This window comes from Pogoniulus pusillus, chromosome 10, assembly GCF_015220805.1.
Source record: "Pogoniulus pusillus isolate bPogPus1 chromosome 10, bPogPus1.pri, whole genome shotgun sequence".
NCBI lineage: Eukaryota > Metazoa > Chordata > Aves > Piciformes > Lybiidae > Pogoniulus > Pogoniulus pusillus.
Genome location: NC_087273.1, coordinates 23,972,875 through 23,995,843, shown reverse-complemented (window position 1 = coordinate 23,995,843; position 22,969 = coordinate 23,972,875). Strand labels below are relative to the sequence as shown.

The window sequence follows — 22,969 nt, the reverse complement described above, 5'->3', positions numbered from 1 at the left end:
TAGTGAGAAGTACAGGAATTCATAGACTCATGAAATGGTTTAGGTTGGAAAGGACCTTGAAGTCATGTAATTCCATCTCCCAGTTTGCAAGGTTGTCCAGCCTGGCCTTTAATACCTTCAGGGAGGGGGCATTCGTGACCATCTTGGGCAACTTAGACTCAGTTTCCTGAAAGTACCAAAATGTTTTGGGTTTTAGTTTTAAGTCCTCAGCTGGCATAAAAGACTTAATTGACTGTATAGGCTTTTAGTAAAAGTCTTGGAGTGAATTTATAGAAAGAGAAGAAAGGTTAGCCATAATTCTTAATGATCATAATTTTCAATGATGTTATTTTCCTATTCTGCCTCCAGGTGTTGCTTTAAGTAACAGAGATGTCTCTGATATGTTCCCTTCTGAGGCAGCAGAATGGCTCTGCTACCATGCCTTCACCGTCAAACTGTCAAACCACACGATTATTTACAAATGCCTGCTAAAGCCCCTGAAAATTTGTAAGTATTCAATTATTTTCACAGGTTGAAATATAGTTAATTGTAATGAAAAATGGAATCTAATGGATTTTTAAAGTTTTCTCATCCTAAATTATTCTAGCATGTACACAAATAAGCTTAATTTAAATTTACTAAGTAGTCAAATTAAAATTGTTTTTCATTACTGCATGTTCTAAAGTCTTGTTCTCAAGACACGGCTATTGATACTTGGCAGTCAGTAAGTTTGTACAGTGCAGAAAGCTTAATTAAGATTGGTTTTATTATAGAAGCACTCTCAGCAGGTTTAACTAAATTAAATATGAATGCTCAATTTCCTGTTTTTAAAAATAAATGAGTTCCTCCTGCAATGTAAACTTGTACCAAAAACCATGTCACCAGGGTCACTGAAGCACTTGGTGTGCTCTGTATGCTGTATTGCAGTAGAGTTGAGTAGTGATGGCCAATCTCTTAGTCTTCTATTTGGTGAAAGAAGCTGTGTGTGCACCTGGCCTGGGAGGAGCTCTCTTTGACCACTAGTGTGATCTGTTCCTTGGCCAGCCACAGAAAGAATAGAATTTTCAGTTCTGAGAATGTCAAAAGTGAACAGCAGTAGACTTCGCTGAAGCTGTCAGTACAGTTGAGATTAGCTGCAGTTAAGACCTGTCTCTCAACACTAAATCTGTAATTTGCACTCTGAATGAATCATTAGTTGGGTGGTTTTATTATACAACACTGAGAAATTCTTCAGTCTCTTTCTAGAATAACCCTTATTTAATTATAAATAAGCTGTGAGCTTCCCTTGACACCAGTCTTGAGGCCCAGTGCCCCAGAGAGCAGGTCCATGTGTTTGGAAATATTTGCTTGCAGCCGTGCCTTGGGGCAGGCAGTCTGATTTCTGGTGGTGCAGTGTGACTGTATCAAAGATACACTACGTTTACAGGAAACAGGTGGCTGGCTGGTATTGCACCAGTTGTGGTCCTGACAGCTACGGACTTTTTGTACCAAGCAGAACTCCAGCAGCATCTTCCAGATAACCCTTTCAGAATTAATTAGACCAGACCTGTGTCATATCACTGCTGCTGAGAAGCTTGTTCTGTTCAGCACTTCTGAAGTACCAGGGGAAGCAGGTCTGCCTCTGTGAAGGGAAGAGATAGCTGCTTGCCATCAGAAATGGAAGAACTGAGCAGAGAATGAATGCAGAAGTTGCAACCTTGTAAGATAATTGCTTCTCAGGGACCTGTGTCACTTCTCTAAGATCCATACAGGGCACATCTGAGTTTTCATTTCTTAATGATGAAGATTTGACTTGTAGGATCCTTGACTGGTAAGCCACATTCTAAGCCAGAGCTCTGTCTTCCTGCTCTATGCATGCTTCGCTATTGAATCTGGCAGTACACTCAGGTTGGAGGTGCAGCCAGAGGTGGCTTTATTGTTCAGCAGAATCTCATTCTCCACGTGTGGATGTGTGCATGTGCTATCAAAGTGATCTCTGCTGTCCATAAAATCACACCACCACAGATACCAGAGGAAATAGGCTGGGAAATGGAGGTGGTATTTTCCTGGTCTGAATAATGATTGTGACTGGGTTCCTTCTGCTGTACCTGTACAGCTTTTTTTCATAACCACAATGCTGAACATAGAACTTGTGTGGGCCAAGTCTAGCTCTGTATGCACAGTTTCCAACCCAAGAAGGGAAAGCTGACCATCACTTGGCTTCTCTGACAGTAAGCATTGTCCTTGCAGAAGTGGAATAACTTTGATTCCTGAACTCCTGGGGAGAGCTATTGATGCATTTGCTACATACCGGCTCTGGGTTGAGCCGGAAAAGTCCAAAAGCAAGAAAATAGGTGGTAACAATCTCTTGAAAAGAGTAATTGACAGTTAAACTTTCATGAATCTTAACTTTCTCTAAGGCAGAATCCCTTCTTCACATCCACAGCATCAAGACAACTCTCTCTTTCTATATATAAGGCCTAATTTCTTTTGAAAATACGTGGCACTTCCAAATATGCTACAGAAAGATGAAGTGTTCAGAGGTTTTTGCTTAATGGCTGTCTGAACCTAGCAGGTTGTTGATTCCTTTTTGTTATGAAACTGAAAATGGAAGAATTTACTGTGACTGGTCAACAGATCACTGGTGCTCAAGTAACTGATGCCATCTCTGAGAGATCTCAGTTTGTTTATAGCCCCCTGAAACCTTACCTGTGCTTCCACTAGCCCTGTTTTTCCTCTGCTGCAAGTGTTGACACTTAAGTACTTCTACTCTTTATGAAAAGCTCCCTAAATACCTACAGGGTCGTTTGGCAGAAGTGTAGCTGTTTGAGGTCAGCCTGCGTGACTAATTCTGAAAGGTGCTTTGCATGCGTGTGTATTTGATTTTCCACCTGACTTTCCTTTATGTGGTAGTTTTGGGGTCCCAGCTTTCCTTAAGAAGATCACAGAGACGAGGTCCTGTCTCAGGGGACGGACCTGATCATCCCTGGATATCATCATTTTGTTATTCAATCCTATAATCCTGCTAGCACTTTATAAGTGAGCAGCAAAGTCAAATCTTGCTCTTTTCTCTCCCTTCCTTTTGGCTCTCTGGAGGGAGCCTTATCTGGGTAATAGGAGAGTAACCTGCCTGTGGCCTCCAAGGCTGCAGTGAATTTCACGCTGTGCAATCAGGCCTGCTTGGCCCTAAATGAGAGCCAGTAGAGGGTAAGAAAATGAGCACTGGGGTTTGGTGGTTTAGCTTGGTTGGGGGGAAGGTTTTGGGGGAATTCTCATCTATCCTGTATCTGTATTAGGGTTAAAGATTTGTGTATTCTGTATTTTTTTCTTCCTGTACATCTTTAAATGCACTTTACTGTATTCCTCTCCAATTCAGTAGGAATGTTGTTATTTTACTGCCTTTTTAAAAAAGCAAAAGAATCAAATCTGTCTGCTCTGTAAATTAAACATAGACAATTTAAGAGTTGGTTGAGGTGAGGCATCAGTGTGCTGGTACTGTAAAGCTATAGAAAGACATCTTGTGATCTCTAGTGATAAGTCATGCATATATATCTTTGTCATTATACCATGCATCACTGTCTTCAAGATCTCTGATCATAGGAAGAGGCTATTTTCAGTCATCTGACTGTATATAGTGTTTGTATTAGTATCTTAATCTGGAGAAAAATACAAAGTCTCCCAATCCTGTGGGAACATGCTTAAATCCATTTAAAGAGACACTGATAGTCTTCTGCTCAGTCTTGTAAATTAGTATTGTTTGGCCTGAGTCAGACTTATTCCTGGGTAGTAATTGTCATCAGAACAGCATGCTGTAGAGCAGGTTAGTGCAGAGATGAGCGTTATGTAAAAATACCAGAGCTCATTTTAAATGCTAGTTTTTGTCTTGCTACTGGAAATCAAGTAGCATGTGTACATATCAGAGTAGCTGTGACTGGGAATTTACTGTTTCTCAGGTGTGCTTGTGGAAGGTTAGCTCAGTATCTCTATACGGCTCTCCCTGTGCTTCAGGTTGTTGTACCGAGGCTGCTAGTAGTGCCTGTGTTGACTTAACAACAAAAAAGATAGTTATGGTTTTGGAGTTTGTAGTTTTTATAGAGCAAAACCAGGAATTGATATAAACCTTTATTTTCATGTGTCCCTGAATGTGCCTTTCCTTTCTCTCCATGGGAATCAATAACAAGCTCATAGGCTATGAGGAGGAGTTTCTTCCCTCTGTTTGAAAATCTGTTAAATATCAACAGTTAGGGGTTTCTCAGTATAAGTTGTCATTCCTCAAAGTTAAGTATTAAAACACTGTTACTGTTGGATGTCTCTCCTATTATTAACAGTGGGAATAGGAACAAGTCTTTCCTTATCGTGATAAGAAATGAATAAATCATTTGTCTCCTTTCCAAATACAGAACAAATATTGAATGTGTGCCGCTGCCTTTCTGCACCATTGACAATTTTGCCACTTCTGTTTGGGTAACAGACTTAAACTGTTGCTAGGATTCTGCAGGTTCTTTCTAATCTGTTAAAAGTCTTTTTATTGTCTGTAATTCTGTTGACCATGTACTCAGTGACTTTCATGTGTTTCAAAACTGTTAGCCTTTCTTCTCTTACAATGACGCACAGCAGAGAGATTTTCTGTTCCCACTGTTACGGTGAAAGGGGCATTTTCCTGGTATTTTTTTTTTTTAAATCTCTTTGTACGTCAGTTCCAAGCATGGACTTCTTTGGTGTCATGTCTGAAAGCAGAGGAGGGGGGAAAAAAAGCCAAGTTTGGGAATACCTTCCTGCTGTAGGTAAACATTAGCAACCAGATAAGGACCTGTCCCTTATGCTTAGTACTGTATAAAATAAGATCTTCCAAGTAACTGTGGTTTGACAGAAGACCTTTTTGGGTGGATATAGTTATTGAATAAAGGGTCTTAACAGTTTTCAAAAATACTTTGAAATTCTTAAATCCAAGCAGAGTGTTACAAGGGCCTATTATGAGGAATTCCCTCCTTGGTGTTTTTAATTTGTCATATTTAAACATATGACTTTTAACCTTTTTATTTCTTAGTCTAATTTAAAGGTGAAAGAAATACAGCATTTTTTATTATAGTTCTTTAATCACCATACTCCAGATATTCCAACCTTTTAACTGGATTCAGCTACTACTGATTTCATTACTTCGTTAACATCATCTCTGAAACAGAATTGTTAGGTACTCGGAGTAGTAATGAGTATTTTCTGTTATTATTATAGGTAAAAGGCAGCTTTTAAGGAGGATCCCAAAGGATACTGTGGCACTACTGAAGACAGTGACAGAACCATCTCTTTGTAAAGATTTCACTAGTATCATGGACTGATTGAAGTTTATTTCATTTAAAATTTTGCTATATGCTTAGATGCTTTTCTCTGTAATTTATTTTGGTAGAGTGGACCAAAACCAGTTTCAGTCAGGAAGTTTCTCATGTTTGTTTCCCAGATATGACACAAGGACTTAAAGAACAGACAGCTTTGTTAATGCACTCTTGTTTGTGTTTGTAAATTCACAGGACATTTGAAATAACTGACTTGATTTTGTTAAATAATTCCTGGCTTCTTGATGAAGGCATTCAACTATGTGCTGTATGAACAGATGTACATTTTTTGTTTCAGTGTGTTGTTTCTGAAGAATTGGTCTTTGCTTCTCTGTGTGCCAGACCATTTTGTAATAATAAATTGTTTGAATTGCAGTACTTGTCTTCAATACCTTTGTTTTATAGTAATGTTGTCCCATTCTGAAAGACAGTTACCTGCACAGGGTAAGTGCATTTCATGGCACTGCCTAGCAGGATGGATAGATTAGAAATTCTGTGCTTCAGAGAACACAACTAATACATGCCAAAATTTCAGCATTAAAGCTGTTTATGTTTAGTGTGCATTTTATATATTTTGAATACTAGTTGATACCGTGATATGCAGAACAATGGTGCTGCATTTATACCTACAAAACAAAGGTTCTTGATTAAATAAGATACTGAGTAGGCTACTCCTCTGTTTGTTTTTTCTGTTCTTTATTTAGGATTATCTTTGGCTCTGTCATGTTACCAAAATACTGCATAGCCCTTGGTGTTAGCATGTTGTACACAGCTGAATTTTACCCTGTGACTGCTCTGATAAGTATGAGGTCTTTTTTCTCTTCCAATCTTGTATGTTGGATTTGTATTGCTTTAATGCTTGTTGTTGTTTTGGCTTGTTGTTGTTATTGTTGTGGTTTATGTTTTGTTTTGTTTTACTAGAATTTTTCTGTCTCTGTTGTAGACTGAGTAGCAGCTGCTAGGAAGTTTTCTCAAGGCAAATGGAAGATACCTTGTGGGAGTGAAACATAGTGCAGGTAGTGTTACTCAGCAGATGTTTCCAAAGGACTGACAGACACCACCAAACAATTTCTAGACATTGATTTGCAGTATTGCATCTGTCCAGTAATACCATAACTCAGTTCCAAATGTACAGTTGGTCATACACTTGTTTACTTTTTCCTTTCTGTGAAGGAGTACTGTTAAAATAAAAAACACAAAACCCCAACAATGACATACAGCAGTTGTTCCTACTGAAGTAGAGAGCAGAGTGGATTAAGAACATCCTAATTGCTCCCCAGACAGCAGCTCCAACACTTAAAAAACCTCATACCTCATAGTGTTGCACAGTGATACTGGTGTGAAGGAACACTACTGCGGACAGTGTTGCCTAAGAGAGGTCTGGTGAGCCTTCATTTGGATCATGTGGCAAGAAAAGGCAGTGAGATACTCTAGTGTGGGCCTTGGCAGGGATGAGACTTAACCACATGTGGAACTTCCTGCACTTTGGCTGGAGCTGTTACTACTTACAGCTGTTGATTCTTTACCACTTAAAATGTTCAGGGGCTGTACAGTTGTGTGCCACATTGAAGGCCAAGCTGGTGGGCAGCAGTAGGAACGAATGCATACTTTGTGCTGATCATTGTGTTCTGCATGCACCTTCAGAGAAGGTTGAGGCAGAAGAGCTCAGTCATCTCCTGAGTGCCAGCGAGCATGCCTGTTTGAAAAGATGGTTTTGAAGAGGGATTGGGTGGCCTGAAAGGATACCTTGTGAGACAGGATCCTGCAGCACAAATCCATATGGGGAGGATGGGCACCTGGGAAGAGCAGGGAGCTTTTTTGCAGGTAGAAGTTGTCCCAAGACAAACTTACAGAGTGTTCAAAAGAGTGTTCTCTGTAAGTGGAGTAGAAAACAGGATCAAGAACTGTGCTGCATTGGTCTTGTGTTTCAGAAAGCATTGCATATAAGGGTTTGAGAGGACTAGAAAACATCATGGGTGGAATTGCTTCTAAACATTAAAACGGGTTCCATGCGAGACAAAGTATTTTATTATTTCAAGTTTAAGTGTTGAAAGACAAAAGGGGTTTGTATCATTCAATGATACAAATGTGTGCACCCTCCTGGAAAAGAATGGGACTGTTTCCAGTGTCGTTGCTCATTTATGTGTCTTCCACAGGATGCTCTAGCATGAAGAATGTAAACTTCATCAATGTATTGGATTAGCCCTTTATTCCTTGATATCTCAATGAACACTCTCATGAAATAAGCTCTATTAAGTGCAGTGCTTGCATTTTTCTGACTTGATGTTTGCTTTTCTCCATCACTACTTGCCAAGTCGTCAATTTGAAACAGTAACTGCTGTTGCTGAAGGCTGTCTGTAAACAGGTGGAAATACAAAGCAGAAATCACAAGGGAAATTTTTCAAACATCTCCCTCCCAGGCTTGCTGTTTCCTTTGCATGTATTTCAAGGAGTCAGGAAACTGCCTTTGCCCTGCCCAGTTTGAGTTAGTCTCAAGAAATTATTTACTATGAGGATGTTGAGACTCTGGAATCTCTGGTTGCCCAGAGATTGTGGATGCCCCCCCTTCCTGGAAGGGTTCAATACCAGTGTGGCTTTGAGCAACCTGGTCTAGTGGAAGTTGTCCCTGCCCCCATAGCAGGATGGAGTGGACTAGATAGCCTCTAAAGTTCCTTCCAACACAAACCATTCTGTAGTTCATCTTCACTGCATGGCCAAATACCAGTTACCTTTTATGAAACCTTACTGCTGTGTTGACAGACAAGGCTAAATACCAAAATTGCTTCCATTTTCCTTAATCTTCTTGTTTTCTTGGCTATGAATTACTTGGGCTAAAAGCTTTGCTGCACCTTACCCTCACATACTGTCCTTATATTTTTGCAGAGACTGCTGGTTGCTTAATTATTTCTGTGAAAAGAATTCTCATTTCCTATCACTGTGAAGTGGCCAGGCTCTGCAGTCAAGTAAAGGAAAATGTTTTTAAGTAAAGATTAACTTTATTATCATGTCATGTAAGTTTGCAGGCACTGAGAGGCTTCCATACATCTCCACTTTCATTACACTATTCAGTTACTGTGTTCAGCAATTAAGGGGAATAAATTGGAGACACTTGTTTCCATTGCAATTTTACACCACAGTAAGTTCTGGAATCTGCTAAGGTAATAGGTTTATGCAAAATTAATTACTCAGATTTGCTTAATGTGCATTCTTTTCACTTCCAGTGCTTTATTTTTGGTCATTTCAATGCTTGAGAATATGAAATAATGACAGCTAATTGCTATTTAAAGGTGTATAGAGATTTACAGGAAGTACAGTATAAAGGACAAGAGGAGTTCTTACTCTTTAAGAGCTTCCATTCTACATCTGTCAGAGAGGAATTGGTGAACAAAACTGTAAGTGCTTGTGCTCCACTTCTATGTTGCTGATCCTTAAGACAGATTGGTGCTTTTATGGAAAGAAATGAAGGAAGACAGAGCACTAACAATGATTAGCAGGCTTCCCAAGTTTAATCTGGCCTGTGAAGACACATGAAGTTTGCAATGCAAGAAAGAGTTAAAAGCGATGGGGCCATTTTTCAGTCAGCAGGACAGGGTGTATGAGAGTCAAGATTAATGTAACTGTTGTGAAATTGTTTGAAAACAAAAGAAACAAAGCAGCATTGCTTATAGACTATTAATGAATGACTAAACATATGAACTGCATATAGCAGGTTGGTTGGATGATGCCTTACTACAGCTAATCATGTCTAATAAAGGCTGTCTCATTTTTACTTACAGACCATTGCAATGAGTATTTATTCTTTTGCATGAGAGAAGTTGCTATTGGACCCCTGACAGGAAAACACTTCTGGTTGTACTAAGCTTGGGTCCTTGCTGCTGTACGTTCGTTTGATCAGATGGAAGAGTGCTGTCAGAGGTACAAACACACAAGGAAGGAGTGCTAACAGCACACAGATGGCCAGTACCCAAGGTGCATAAACTTTCTCCTCTTTCATAGGGAAGCCTTCCTATGGAGATAAAAAGGCAAACAAAAGAAATAATTGGTTGATACACTTAAATTTTTTGTATGATTTCTATTTGTATTTTCTTGAGCTGTTATAACAAAGACAGAAAAGGTTTTATTCTTGTTCTACAACAGTTTTCAGTGGCTGTGACCTCTTTATACCCTTTTTGTGGGTCTGAAGATGGTTGTAAATATTTGACAGTTTCAAAGATTTATAGCTAGAGGTGTGACACATTCCTAGGGATGCAGGGGTAGCCCAAAGAGTTGCCAAACTTTCATCTTTGGTTAAGTTCTGATTTTTTTTTTTTTTATCTTAGTACTAAAATCTGAACTGGTGTCAGCAATTACCAAGCCTACTTTTTGCCAAATAGGGAAGACTTATATGGGGGATTTCAAGGGAGTGATGATAATGCAATTTCTGCAGGTCTGTAGCTGAGTTTTGTTTGAGGTGATAGATGCTTGATGTGATTTGGAAGAGACACTGATACTGTATAGTCCTCATGCAGTTTAAGACCAAAACCTTCAGATCTCTATGCAGAGTGTATTTGAGTGAGATCCAAGAACCAATGTGAGACAGGTAATATTCAGATCCAGTGTTGCCAGCATTGACATATCTTTGGTGTCCAGTTAAGCAATGCTGTTACAGCACCACTGCCTCTCTCCCTGTCTGCTTGTCAGAAGTACGTGTTTGTATACTTATCAGGATCCCAGAGATATTGGTAGTTCTTACAGAGAAATATTTTCGTCCCTGGAATCTGCCATGCAGCTCTAGAGCTCTGCTTACCCATTCTTTCCACCTTTGAACACCCTTTAGATCTGGACTGTGAGACAATTCACTTCAGCAGTTTTCTGCATGACACACATCTGTTAGAAATATGAATGCAGACTATGCAGGACTCCTCAAGAAGAGGCTCTGTTAGCAGGAACAAACTATAATTGTGCAACCTCTGTGCACACTGGAGACTTCTCATTCCCAGCATTGCATCATTTCAAGGTACATTATGCAGGTAAGTTGTAGATGGCAAGGATTTAAAAGGATATAGTAAGGCAGAAAAGTATTCAGCTCTTGCTTTTGTTACAAGTTCTGAAAATGTTCAAGAACTTACATATTTAGGGTTCCAGGCTGCATAGGTTGGTGACTTCTGTATCTGAAGTGTAACAAAGGCTATGAAGACAATTAGCAGGAGCAGAGGGCTTATAAACCTCCATGTGATCTGCCAGTAGAGATTGGGTTTCCTTCCAGTCATCCGTTTCAAATCTTTACTGAACCTTTTGAGAGGAGACAAAGATTGAGTTTTTTGTCCAGTCACCCATTTCAAATCTACCGAACCTTTTAACTAGTAATGGTTTCACTTTTCATATTTTTCTGTAAATTTTAAACATATGGTGCAACTCTCTAAATCTTTCTGTTCCGTACCCTTCTTCAATAACTTAATATAGACTTAAGAAAATAGTAATATCAATCGGGGTCAATAATTGCATTACATTGTCAATTTACATTACCTGAGCACCTAGTCTAAGGTTTCTAAGCACAAATATATGATGAAATTATTACAGCAGTTCTGCAGAACTGTTCAAATATTGTAAAAGAGACAATCACCAAGGGAACAAATGCAGGTTGTTAGGCAAAATTCTGAAGTAACCAGCACCAAATAAATCATAACAGGTCAGAGACAAAATTACTGCAGCCTGGGCCAACTTCTTCTGCAGTTAGTAGTGGCAGTTGTTTGGACATGTAACTTTTATAGTTTTGTACATTGAATAAGAGTCCTGGAGTCCTGTACCCCTAAAGTCCTCGCCTGCCCTGTAGCCGTGAAGGGTGAGCAAAGGGGTCCTGCCCACACAAGAACTGCCCCACGAGTTCCCGCGCTGGAATCAGGCTGGGATTGGCTGCGCACTTTCGCACCTAAGGTGTGGTAACTCTGCCCTTTGTCTAGCGAAGGTTATAAATATTGGGGGTCTTCCCGCCTTTGGAGTTCCTGCTTTGGAGTTTGCCTGTGCCTGGACGTATGTGTCTGCCTGAGCTCCCCCACTCTTCCCTCCCTTGGCTGCAGAGAGATCTTCAAAAGGATTGCTTTCCTATTGACGCCTTTGTAAGAACTTAACGACTCTTAATGGTCCACCTACAGCCACTGAAAAGGGAGCGAGAAAGAGAGACAGACCGCGAGCAAGTCAGCCTAATCATGAGTTAGTTGGGCTCAACTTTAGTAAGAAACCGCTATTAATTAATAGCTAAAGCCTTTTCCAACTTCTGACTTCCAAAATAGTCAGATTATTGATAGTATCCCTGTAGGTAATTCTCATGTGACTGAATCTGCTAATTAAACTAAATTAATCTTTGTATATATAGTTTTGAGGGTGGGTTTTGGGAAAATAAAATAACTATTTTTGTACAAAATTCCTGACTCAGCCACACATTAATTGCTGCCTCCACAACAATAAGGAGTAGAGATACAGTTCTGAATTTGGTAATTTCAAGTTAGAAAAAAACTTGTAATCTGGAATAGGAATTGGGGGCAGGGGTGTTCATATACCAGATATGTCTTCAATTCTGTTAATCTCACTGAAAATACTGGAACTTCTCCTGAAAACTAGGAAAATGTTGCTACCATACTCATAGCCCATAGTAATAAAGGGAAAAGGTATGTGTCTACTAGCACAACAGAGAAACTGCAAGTTCTGTGGAATCCAGAGCCTGATATGGCATGTGAAACTAGATTTTATTGCTTTTATTGCTAGCTGTAATAGGCAGCAAGAAGGATGTTTGAAATAGTGTATGATAGTATAGCCCTGGAGTTATCACCATTTAACAAGGGAAATGCTCCAAGGACCTAACCAGTGGATCTAAAAATTTTAATGCTGGGACTTGGGGAAGATATGTTTTAATTTTGTTTGTTAGTTTTACAGTTACAGCTTGTGGTAGGATTTAATGTTCAATGATACTGAAACACCTTGAAATTGCAAACAGCCATGGTCAAATGTGAGTTCATCACCTGTATAATATACAAACTCATCCACAAAAAATATCAGGACCTTCATGATTCTAGTGTCAGAGTAAGAATTAGAAAGTTGAAGTCCCAATGTGTGATTGAGTAAATTACAGAGGGAGGGGAAATATTAATCCTTACTCAGAATTGGGGAGATGTCTGGACTGGAAGGGCCCTGACTGGAGAAGCCAAGTAATACTCTTAAGTTAAAATGAGATAAAGTTTCTGGCGTTTACAATTGACAGAGGATATAGGAAATCTTTTACACTAAAGAATGAATTTAATGGCTGTTGACTTTTTAACTTTATACTTAGAACAGCCTCCTCTCCCCTGCTAACACCTTCTATGAGGGCTCTGCAGAGATAATCCATCCTATCCTACAAATATAGGAGACTTGAACCAAGGAATAACTACATTCACAGAACTAGCAAGTGCTTGTCACAGGCCAAAATAGGCCAAATTAGGCCTAAACATGCCCTGGCTTGCCCAGACACGTTTTCTGGTCTCAATCCCGTTGTTGGGAGAAGCAACTGTGGGAAAGAAAAACAAAAGGCCTGATGCTTTTGAGTCTTCTCCATGTCCCCTTCTAAACTTGTTTACAGGGTATCTGCACATGTTTATACACTTGTTTGCGTTCTGCCCTAAAAAGGTAAAAGTAAGCCCTGACTTTACCTAATATAAGTTGGCAAACTGCCATTCTGATTGGCTGACATGTGGGCAGAGAGCCATTAGTCTTGGGGTGTATTGATAAAAAGAGAAGAGCAGGAAAAGACAACATGCTCTGCCTCAACGTGCTTCTGCTGTTACTCTGCCTCATTGGACTTCTGCCTCATTGCTTTCTGCCGAAGCATCCTGACAGCTACATAATTACAAGCCTGATGCTTTGGGTTTGTCTACCTGGAAACCTGTTGTGCCTCGAGTTTACCAGTTTAAGTGCCTTCATGTGATAGGCTTGCTTAGCTAGCATGACACTGTGCTCTCTGCACATCTTCAAGACATCCTGCCAGCACGTCTGCAAACCTCCAAGCCAAATCAAGTCCAAGAAGATCCAGGATCAGGTCAGAGATTGTCTGCCTTTCTCCCGGCACTCTTGTTAGAGCCTGGGAAGAATCAGAAGCTCAAGACATCAGTGGAACTCCTGCAAGTGTTTGGGTACTGTCTGGAAACTGTAGTTAGTTCTAGGAGTTCAGAGAAAATTTTTGTGAGTAAATACTCAAAAGCCTCTTCTGCAAAACTCTGTAAACTCTTTAAGTGTTGAATGCCTTCTGCCTTAAGCAGAAAGGGGTTTCTTGAGTCCCTCTACTGGGCAAGCAGTATAATTGACTGCAAGAGCCTCTTTTTTCGGTTCTGACAGTGTAATGTTTGTTGTCTTAATGCTAGTTATTCTTTAAATGTTCTAGGCTCTGTTTTCCTTCAGTCTAATACTTTTCATGACTGTTGCAAAGAACCTATTGTTACTAAAATCGTGGCCAGTAGCAAGTTCTGAATATCAAAATTAATAAACAATTTTTTTTGTTTTGCCTCACACCTTACCACCACAGTGCTACAGAAATAAGTTAATCCTTGGATGTTACATACAGGTATGTAATATTGAGAGGAAAATTAATTTTTCTCATATGAGGAAAAAAATGCATTGGTTTCCAACATACCTTTTAATTTTATAGATGTACACAACCCCAATCACTTCAAAGAAAGCGATGACCAGAAGAGGCAAGGAACTTGCATAGCTGTCAAAAATGTCAATCCAGTAACTCCCTGAGCCCAGTGTAAAACAGAGAGCAATGAGGAAGCAAACTAGACATATTATACCTGAAGGAAAAAATGTGGTTTTGTTACTGCAATAGTCAACTGAACTTAGGCAGTGTATTTTTGTTCTAAATTGTTCTCACTCTTGTCATGGGGATGTTTCATTCTGTCTCCCTTTCCGGAACTACAAGAAGCTGCTTTTCCTTTAGTGGAGCTAACACCACTTTGTAAACTCAGTTTTCTCCTGTGTATAGGCCAAGAGGCAACACTTTGTTACAGGAGGAATGTGCTTTTGTGACTTGCAGCATCCTTTAGCAGTCAGCACTTTCAACAGACAGCCCAGGCTGTCGTAAATAATGTGTTTCTATGTAAGAAGTATTTTAAGGGTAAGTAGTAAATTCCCAATAGGAGTTTAAAAAGGGTACATTGTGAAACTGTTAATCCATTACTTCAAACTGGCAGAAAACTTTCTAGAGCTATTTTACCGTTGGATCTCTCAGACTTTAACTGTGTCTGGTTCTTGAGGAGCAGGTTCAATTCAGTACCTGTCTCTCATTCAACTATTCTAGTTTTGGTGCAAGAACAAGATTTGATTACTTATTCCTTACTTTCAAAGTGGCTATTCTCTACTCAGGTGTGTTCACAGTAAATGCAAAATACTTTTTAGCAACCTGAATGAAACTGAGGTTAATGACCTGTCTTGCAATTGTGACAGTGGTGAACTCATGTGCATATGGTTATGGCAGATCAGCTGATGTCACTGGTTGCCTTAAAGTGATTTGTTTAGGTGCCAAAGGCTTAAGTGAAGATAAGGCTTTTCCTGATGTCTATAACAGCTCAGAATGAACCTGACTCTAGGAATAGCAATTTAACAGTTTAGTCAAACAGCTCTTCCAAGCTAAGGAAAAAGCTGACAAGGGCAATATAATGTAGGATAGGGCTGGGTGATAGGTTGGACTAGGTGATCTTGGAGGTCTCTTCCAACCTGGTTGCTTCTATGATTGTCATCTGGCAGCTTCTGACATAACTGCTACCTTATCCGTGTACTTATCTTCTGCAAACGTGATCCACTGCCCTTACTAATCATATGAGATAACTAAGAACATTACAAATTCTTAGTCCTGATGTGATACTTAGTAAGCAGTTGATAGTTTGCATTTCAATTAAGAAGCCACATTCTTTAAACAAAGCAAATACCTTACCAGATAATAGCTCTTTGGGTATTGATTCAGATATAATTGGAAGCTCTAGAAGAGGAGTGAAGACTCCCTCGATGTTCCCGAACATAGAGGAAAGGCCCAAGCTGAACAACATTACGAAGAACAGGATGGCCCAGGCCTGGGAGCCTGGCATGAGAATGATGGCTTGAGTGAAAACAATGAAAGCTAAGCCAGTTCCTGATACACTCTGCAGAATTCACAAACAGATAAAAACAATCATCAGAGTGGTGTCAGTGTAGTTTCTTGTTCTTAGAGACACACACTCATGTCACAGTATCACAGTATTATTAGGATTGGAAGAGACCTCACAGGTCATCAAGTCCAACCCTTTGCCACAGAGCTCAAGGCTAGACCATGGCACCAAGTGCCACGTCCAATCTTGCCTTGAACAGCCCCAGGGACGGCGACTCCACCACCTCCCCGGGCAGCCCATTCCAGTGTCCAATGACTCTTTCAGTGAAGAACTTTCTCCTCACCTCAAGCCTAAATCTCCCCTGGCGTAGCCTGAGGCTGTGTCCTCTCGTTCTGGTGCTGGCCACCTGAGAGAAGAGAGCAACCTCCTCCTGGCCACAACCACCCCTCAGGTAGTTGTAGACAGCAATAAGGTCACCCCTGAGCCTCCTCTTCTCCAGGCTAAACAATCCCAGCTCCCTCAGCCTCTCCTAGTAGGGCTGTGCTCAAGGTCTCTCACCAGCCTCGTCGCCCTTCTCTGGACACGCTCAAGCATCTCAATGTCCCTTCTAAACTGGGGGGCCCAGAACTGAGCACAGTCCTCAAGGTGTGGTCTAACCAGTGCAGAGTACAGGGGCAGAATAACCTCCCTGCTCCTGCTGACCACACCATTCCTGATGCAGGCCAGGATGCCACTGGCTCTCTTGGCCACCTGGGCACACTGCTGGCTCATGTTCAGGTGGGTATCAATCAGCACCCTCAGATCCCTCTCTGTCTGGCTGCTCTCCAGCCACTCCGACCCCAGCCTGTATCTCTGCATGGGGTTGCTGTGGCCAAAGTGCAGCACCCAGCACTTGGAGCTATTGAACCCCATCCCATTGGACTCTGCCCATCTGTCCAGGCGGTCAAGGTCCCGCTGCAGAGCCCTCCTGCCCTCCAACCCGGTCACATCTGCACCCAGCTTGGTGTCATCTGTAAACTTGCTGATGACTGACTCCATGCCCTCATCCAGATCATCTATGAAGATGTTAAAGAGGATGGGGCCCAGCACTGATCCCTGAGGGACACCACTAGTGACAGCCGCCAGCTGCATGTGGCACCATTCACCACCACTCTCTGGGTCTGGCCCTCCAGCCAGTTCCTAACCCAGCACAGAGTGTTGCCATCCAAGTCATGGGCTGGCAGCTTAGCCAGCAGTTTGCTGTGGGGGACAGTGTCAAAGGCCTTGCTGAAGTCCAGATAGACTACATCCACAGGCCTCCCCACATCCACCAAGCGGGTCACCTGATCATAGAAGGAGATCAGGTTGGAGAGGCAGGATCTGCCCTTCCTAAACCCAGGCTGGCTGGACCTGAGCTCTTTGCCATCCCTCAGGTGTGCTCTTATCACCCCTTATCATTCCTTTGTTGGAATGCTGGTTTACCTGTGGCAGCTAGAAGCTGAAAAACTAGGTGGTGACTAGTGTTAGAGGAAATGTTCATTTTAAATGGTCCATCATAGAGTAGAATTTTAGTTTGCACAGAGAAATGGGTTCAGAGTAAATCAGATCTGAGACTTGTAATTGAAATAGCAATGGTTTTGCTAATACTGTCTTATATTTATCTTTTAAAAAATCGATGATATAGTAACTGTGGGAAAGAAAAATATATAAATGAGGATATCTTTGCCTCTCTAGCAGCAAGACAGCTGGTGAATTATTGGTCACAAAACTCTCAGTTGTAATTACCAGAACAGAAAAGGCCCATGGGAGGGAACTCAAAACATTTTCAGACAAATTTACTCGAATTCAGTTTCCCAAGGGTATTTACATCTAAGCTATGAAAAATGCTAATGTTGCTTTAATATGGAATTGAAATATGCTATACCATAAACCAGTAATGGGTGCCATCAGAGAAAGCCAGACAAAGCAGAATGCAACTTAGGACAGGGCTGGAATGCTGTTCTGAGCTTCTCTATTGCAAGTGAAATAACCTGTTTCACCATCATGGTGACATAGCCAACACTAACAAATGTGTCTAGTCTCTTGTCCTAGGATTTGTGGTTTTAGCTTTTCTTAAGTTTCTTTCTTTTATTTTATTCCCTCCTGTAGACATGGCCCCAGTTGTCATGAGGTGGTAAGGGCTTGTTAACAAGGAAGTACAAATGGGTAAGTAGTGAATGAGTGTTACGGGACAGGGTAGGGTCACTGGAGCAAGTGGAATGAAGTTGGAGAAGTAAACACAGAGGAGAAATCTGTGCTTAATAATAGGGGAAATGTTTTAAAAGGATTGGAAAAGAAGGGAAGTGTGAGGATCATGATGTGTTTTGGTGAGGGAGAGTGAGGTTGGAGGAAAAAAACTATTGATGAAATCTTATGCAGAGAAGAGTTAAAATAAGGGAAGGGACAAGAGGGAATGGAAAGATGGGGAAAATGGACATTTTCATAGATTCTGTGCTATTTTCCTAAATATGGGCTTAGGAAACTCCCATTCAGCACTCTCTGCAGTCTTTCAGCCAGATGTTTTGTTCTGCTGTGCTTATTCCTATAAACCAACACAGGAATCTAGTATCCAGTTTTGTGATAATAACGGGTAATTTTGTGTGCCCTAACAGACAGCTTTGAGCTCAGGCTGTCACACAGCAGTGTTACTTCAGAAAAGTTACTCTGAAAAATTCAGAAGTTATTTTAAAAAGTTGCTCTGTTTTGTGATTATATTCAATGCACTCATTCCAAGTACAAGTACTTTAAAAGAAAAAAAGCAAGATATTAGTCTTTCTACATAATTTTTTTAAGGGTTAGTTTGGAAGCAATTATGGTACCTGATCAAGAAATTCCTGAAGGTCACAGCTTTTCAGTTTGAGTCCAGCAATTTTTTCTGGATATGATGAATTTAGGAAACTAATCCAGGCTGTGTAGTTCTGTCTCATGATGCTTTCTTCTGGAAGATCAAACTCATTGATGATACTGTTGATGTTCCTGCCAGAGAAGTCAACACTTCATCAGTATAATGTTTGCAGAGGGTGTGGCTGGAAATGCTATGGCATGGATTCAGATGTTAATAGAAAGTTGTGTTACCTTCTCTTATGGCATAAAGGAAAATATTAAATGAGGACTTACATATAAAATAGGAGAAGATACTCAAACTAGTTAGCATCTTCTCTTTCACTACTAGCATCTTCTGTAAGTACTTTATACAGTTGCAGTCTCAAAAACTTTTCCAATTTTTATTTGCTTAGCTCTCTGGACCATTTCAAGCACTGGTTTCAATAATTTAGTGACTCTGGTAGAATAGGAAAAGGTGGTGCATTTTTTTTACTACTGATGACAGTCTGCGATTGAAATGTGATGCCTGATGCAGTATTTGCAATGGATTTTTTTTTATCATGTAGTGTTTGTAAGGAACAAGACCCCCCCACTCATTCTTGTCTAAGTGCCATAATACTTCCTGTTTTTACATTAGACTTCTTCATACAGATGCTTTTCCTTTTTAGTGAAAATAAATTCTCTAAATACTTTTTTTTCCCCCCCCAAGTGTCAAGTTGTCCATTTGTGTGTTGAAACCACAGTATTAACACTGGAAACACAAGTTTCTCACCTGTCCAGGCAGTCCCAGTAGCCTGTGGTTGCTTTAAACCCCAAAACAGAAAATACTGGGATGGCAGCATACAGGGATGTCATGCTGTTCACAATTGCAACTGTCACAGCATCCTTTTCACAGTCATTTCTACAAGAAGCATGCCAAGAAGCAAAGTGACCAAAAAAAGCAGTGTTTAATCTGTGATTCTCTTGGATATTTTGACAAAGTTTATTTTTTTTCCTCCTTTCTGTTAGAAAATCTATTTGCCCTTTCAGAAAGACATCACCTCTTAAGGTCCTGTTTAAAAAAAGATATTTTATAAATATCCTAAGGAAAGAGATTATAAAATATTAGAAAATGGCACAATGCATCAAGAATGTAACCAACTTATAAAGGGTGTGGTTCTACTTACTTGGGTGGATTGTAGCTTGAAAATGCAATAAGCCCTCCAAAACCCAAAGAGAGAGAGAAGAAAATCTGGGTAGCTGCATCAAGCCATACACGGGGATTTTTCAAAGTGTTCATCTGGAATAATTTGAATAAATGAATGTATTAGGCTTTATACAGTTCTTGTAGCTCACGTTTCACTCCTGAAATCGACATTTGTGTTGCCATATAAATACACTGACAGTGGGAATTTGTACTAAACCTGCCAGTAAAGCAGGTATGTCTGAAGACATAGGTCTGTTAAATGTATGCAGTAATTATAGTCATAGAATCAACCAGGTTGGAAGAGACCTCGACGATCATCCAGTCCAACCTATCCCCCAGCCCTATCCAGGCAACTAGACCATGGCACTAAGTGCCTCATCCAGTCTTTTCTTGAGCACCTCCCTGGGCAGCCCATTCCAATGCCAATCACTCTCTCTGTGAAGAACTTCCTCCTAACATCCAGCCTATACTTTCCCCAGCACAACTTGAGACTGTGTCCCCTTGTTCTGTTGCTGGTTGCCTGGAGAAGAAACCACCCCCCACCTGCCTACAATGTCCCTTCAGGTAGTTGTAAACAGCAATGAGGTCACCCCTGAGCCTCCTCTTCTCCAGGCTAAAAACCCCAGCTCCCTCATCCTCTCCTTGTAGGATTTGTGTTCCAGGCGTTTCACCAGCTTCATCGCCCTTCTCTGGACACCTTCCAGCACCTCAACATCTCTCCTGAATTGAGGAGCCCAGAACTGGACACAGTACTCAAGGTGTGGCCTGACCAGTGCTGAGTACAGGGGAAGAATAACCTCCCTTGTCCTACTGGCCACACTGTTCCTGATGCAGGCCAGGATGCCATTGGCTCTCTCAGCCACCTGGGCACACTGCTGGCTCATCTTCAGCCTACTATCTACCAGTACCCCCAGGTCCCTTTCTTCCTGGATGCTTTCCAGCCACTCTGTCCCCAGCCTGTAGTGCTGCTTGGGGTTGTTGTGGCCAAAGTGCAGAACCCTGCACTTGGCCTTGTTAAATCTCATCCCATTGGCCTCTGCCCACCCATCCAGCCTGTCTAGGTCCCTCTGCAGGGCTCTCCTACCCTCCAACAGATCAACACCTGCTCCTAGCTTGGTGTCATCTGCAAACTTACTGAGGCTGGACTCAATCCCCTCGTCCAGATCATCAATAAAGATATTGAACAGGACTGGGCCCAGTACTGATCCTTGGGGAACACCACTAGTGACTGGCTGCCAACTGGATGTGGCACCATTCACCACCACTCTCTGGGCTCTGCCATCCAGCCAGTTCTTGATCCAGCACAGAGTGAATCTGTCCAAGCCATGAGCTGCCAGCTTGGCTAGGAGCTTGTTGTGGCAGACAGTGTCAAAGGCTTTGCTGAAGTCCAAGTAGACTACATCCACAGCCTTCCCCACATTCACCAGGCAGGTAACCTGATCATAAAAGGAGATCAGGTTGGTCAAGCAGGACCTGCCCTTCCTAAACCCGTGCTGTCTGGGCCTGATCCCTTGGCCATCCTGTAGGTGCTTTGTGATGGCACTCAAGATGACCTGTTCCATGACCTTGCCTGGCACTGAGGTCAGGCTCACAGGTCTGTAGTTTTCTGGCTCCTCCTTAGAACCCTTCTTGTGAATGGGTATCACATTGGCAAGCTTCCAGTCTTCAGGAACCTCTCCAGTGAGCCAGGACTGTTGATAAATGATGGAGAGTGGCTTGGCCAGCTCATCTGCCAGCTCTCTCAGCACCCTAGGGTGGATCCCATCTGGTCCCATGGACTTGTGAGGATCCAAATGACGCAGCAGGTCCCTTACTGGATTAGAGGGGGACTATAGTGGTCCCTGACTCCATCCGCCACTTCAGGAGTCCAGCTGTCCTGGAGACAACCTGTCCCACTATTGAAGATTGAGGCAAAGGTGGTGTTAAGCACCTCTGCCTTTTCCTCATCCTTTGTCACTATATTCCCCTCTCTATCTAATAAGGACTGGAGGTTGTCCTTGGCCCTAATAAACATTAATCAGTCTTCAAAGGAAGAAATAGTGGGCAGGGAAGTGCACTGTGAGAATGTCATTGTCTGGTTGTAAGCAAATAGAAATCTGAGTGTTAGTTTATATTTTCAGTAATATGGCATTCAGATTTCATAAGCATGGCATCAGAAGAAAGAAATGTGCTGAAGCTAGAAACATGCAGGTGAAGATAGACAACCAGATTGTTAATGAATGTGGGAGTGATAAGGAAAGGAAGTGTGATTTCTCATTTCTGGGCAGTGAGGTTTGAATATTTGAACATATAAAAAACAAACAGAAACGTTTTTTAAAATACAGGAATCACTGTGATGTGTAATTTTGGTGTAAAAGCAGCTGTTGCTTTTTTCATGAGCAAGTGGCCAAGTAATAGTGCACTTAGACTTCATTAAAGTAAAGCTTTCATTGTCCTTAATGCCAAAACCAATATACATAGACTGAGTACTTTGAAGAGTAAGTGTCCATTCGCAGTAATATATCAAGTGTAAAACTAAACTGAAAAGTAGAGGAAAAAAAATACAAATTGCTTCTGTGATAGAGGCTCTGGTGCCTGTGTTGACTTTTTCTTGGCTATTCTCACCGCTCGTTAATCATCTGCAAAGCTGCGGGCATCAGTTGCCCAACCAAGTTACTGGTATTGTTCATTGCCAGAGAAACCACAGATATTTACAGTCTCTGAAGTTCTTTCAGATGTGAAAGAGACTGGAGAAAGGCATTTGTGCTCCTGAGCCAACACAGAATGTCCACAGCAGCTGAACCATGTAGAGGCTGTTGCTGGTGCTTGCTGGTATCCCTTTTCTGCTGCCTCTGATGATTTATTTTTTGCCAAGAACCTTTCCAGCTCCTGAGTTGCTTCATCTTTGTACAACATCTCTTTTCTCCTCAAGTGCCTGTTGGCATAGCTTCAGTATCTTTTTGCTTTTTTTGGCAAGCTTCACTGTCCGGGTAGTCAAGGATTTAAAGTGGTTGAGTAAATTGTCAGATTTCTTCATGTCTGCAAATCAACAAAGAAAAGTATTCATTATTTGCACTCCGAAGTTGGAAAAAAAGTTGGATAAAGTTCCCTCCAGTGAATATAGAATATCACAAGTTGATTGAATGACTTTTTACTTCTAAGCAAACTGAAACAGGCACTAAGTGAACTAAATTTAGCTTCATTTTGCTAAAACTTTACAAGCTTTCTGAAAAAAAAAAAAAGATAGGTAAAGAGGAAGAAAACAGCACAGAGTTATAAATATGCTTTAGAGCTTTGTAAGCTAAGGTGATCTGAGTGGGCCAGGTAACTCTTTGTCAAAAAAAGCCCCACAAACCAAGAACCACCCTGTACGCTCACTTTGGGACATCACCTGCAGGGAAGTGTAGCAATAAAACACATGTATTTACTGAAGGTAGTGGTGGAAATAGTTTTCATTATGAGTCTAACAGAAAAGTCAATACTAGTACTGCAGTTTTGGGCTAAAGGGAAGAGGTGAGAAAGGGAATGCTGCAGTCGCATGCCTTTTGAAGTCCTTAAAGTGCCCAAGTCCTCCATAGCAGTTGGAA

General features: G+C 41.2%; 2 protein-coding genes across 2 annotated transcripts in view; one reads left to right on the top strand and one right to left on the bottom strand.

Annotated features, from left to right (window-relative positions):
* TERT (telomerase reverse transcriptase) overlaps positions 1–6,498 on the top strand; it is a 38,331-nt gene extending 31,833 nt beyond the window's left edge. Inside the window, exons 15-16 of the mRNA XM_064150048.1 lie at positions 349–486; positions 5,191–6,498. Coding sequence (XP_064006118.1) covers positions 349–486; positions 5,191–5,294 — 242 coding nt within the window. The 3' untranslated portion in view covers positions 5,295–6,498. The remainder of the gene's footprint in view (positions 1–348; positions 487–5,190) is intronic.
* Positions 6,499–8,299: 1,801 nt separating this feature from the next.
* Positions 8,300–22,969, bottom strand: part of LOC135178937 (sodium-dependent neutral amino acid transporter B(0)AT3-like) — a 33,100-nt gene continuing 18,430 nt past the window's right edge. Inside the window, exons 6-12 of the mRNA XM_064150360.1 lie at positions 19,384–19,496; positions 18,990–19,118; positions 18,214–18,370; positions 15,226–15,430; positions 13,927–14,086; positions 10,397–10,559; positions 8,300–9,294 (exon numbers count right to left, since the gene is read on the bottom strand). Coding sequence (XP_064006430.1) covers positions 9,082–9,294; positions 10,397–10,559; positions 13,927–14,086; positions 15,226–15,430; positions 18,214–18,370; positions 18,990–19,118; positions 19,384–19,496 — 1,140 coding nt within the window. The 3' untranslated portion in view covers positions 8,300–9,081. The remainder of the gene's footprint in view (positions 9,295–10,396; positions 10,560–13,926; positions 14,087–15,225; positions 15,431–18,213; positions 18,371–18,989; positions 19,119–19,383; positions 19,497–22,969) is intronic.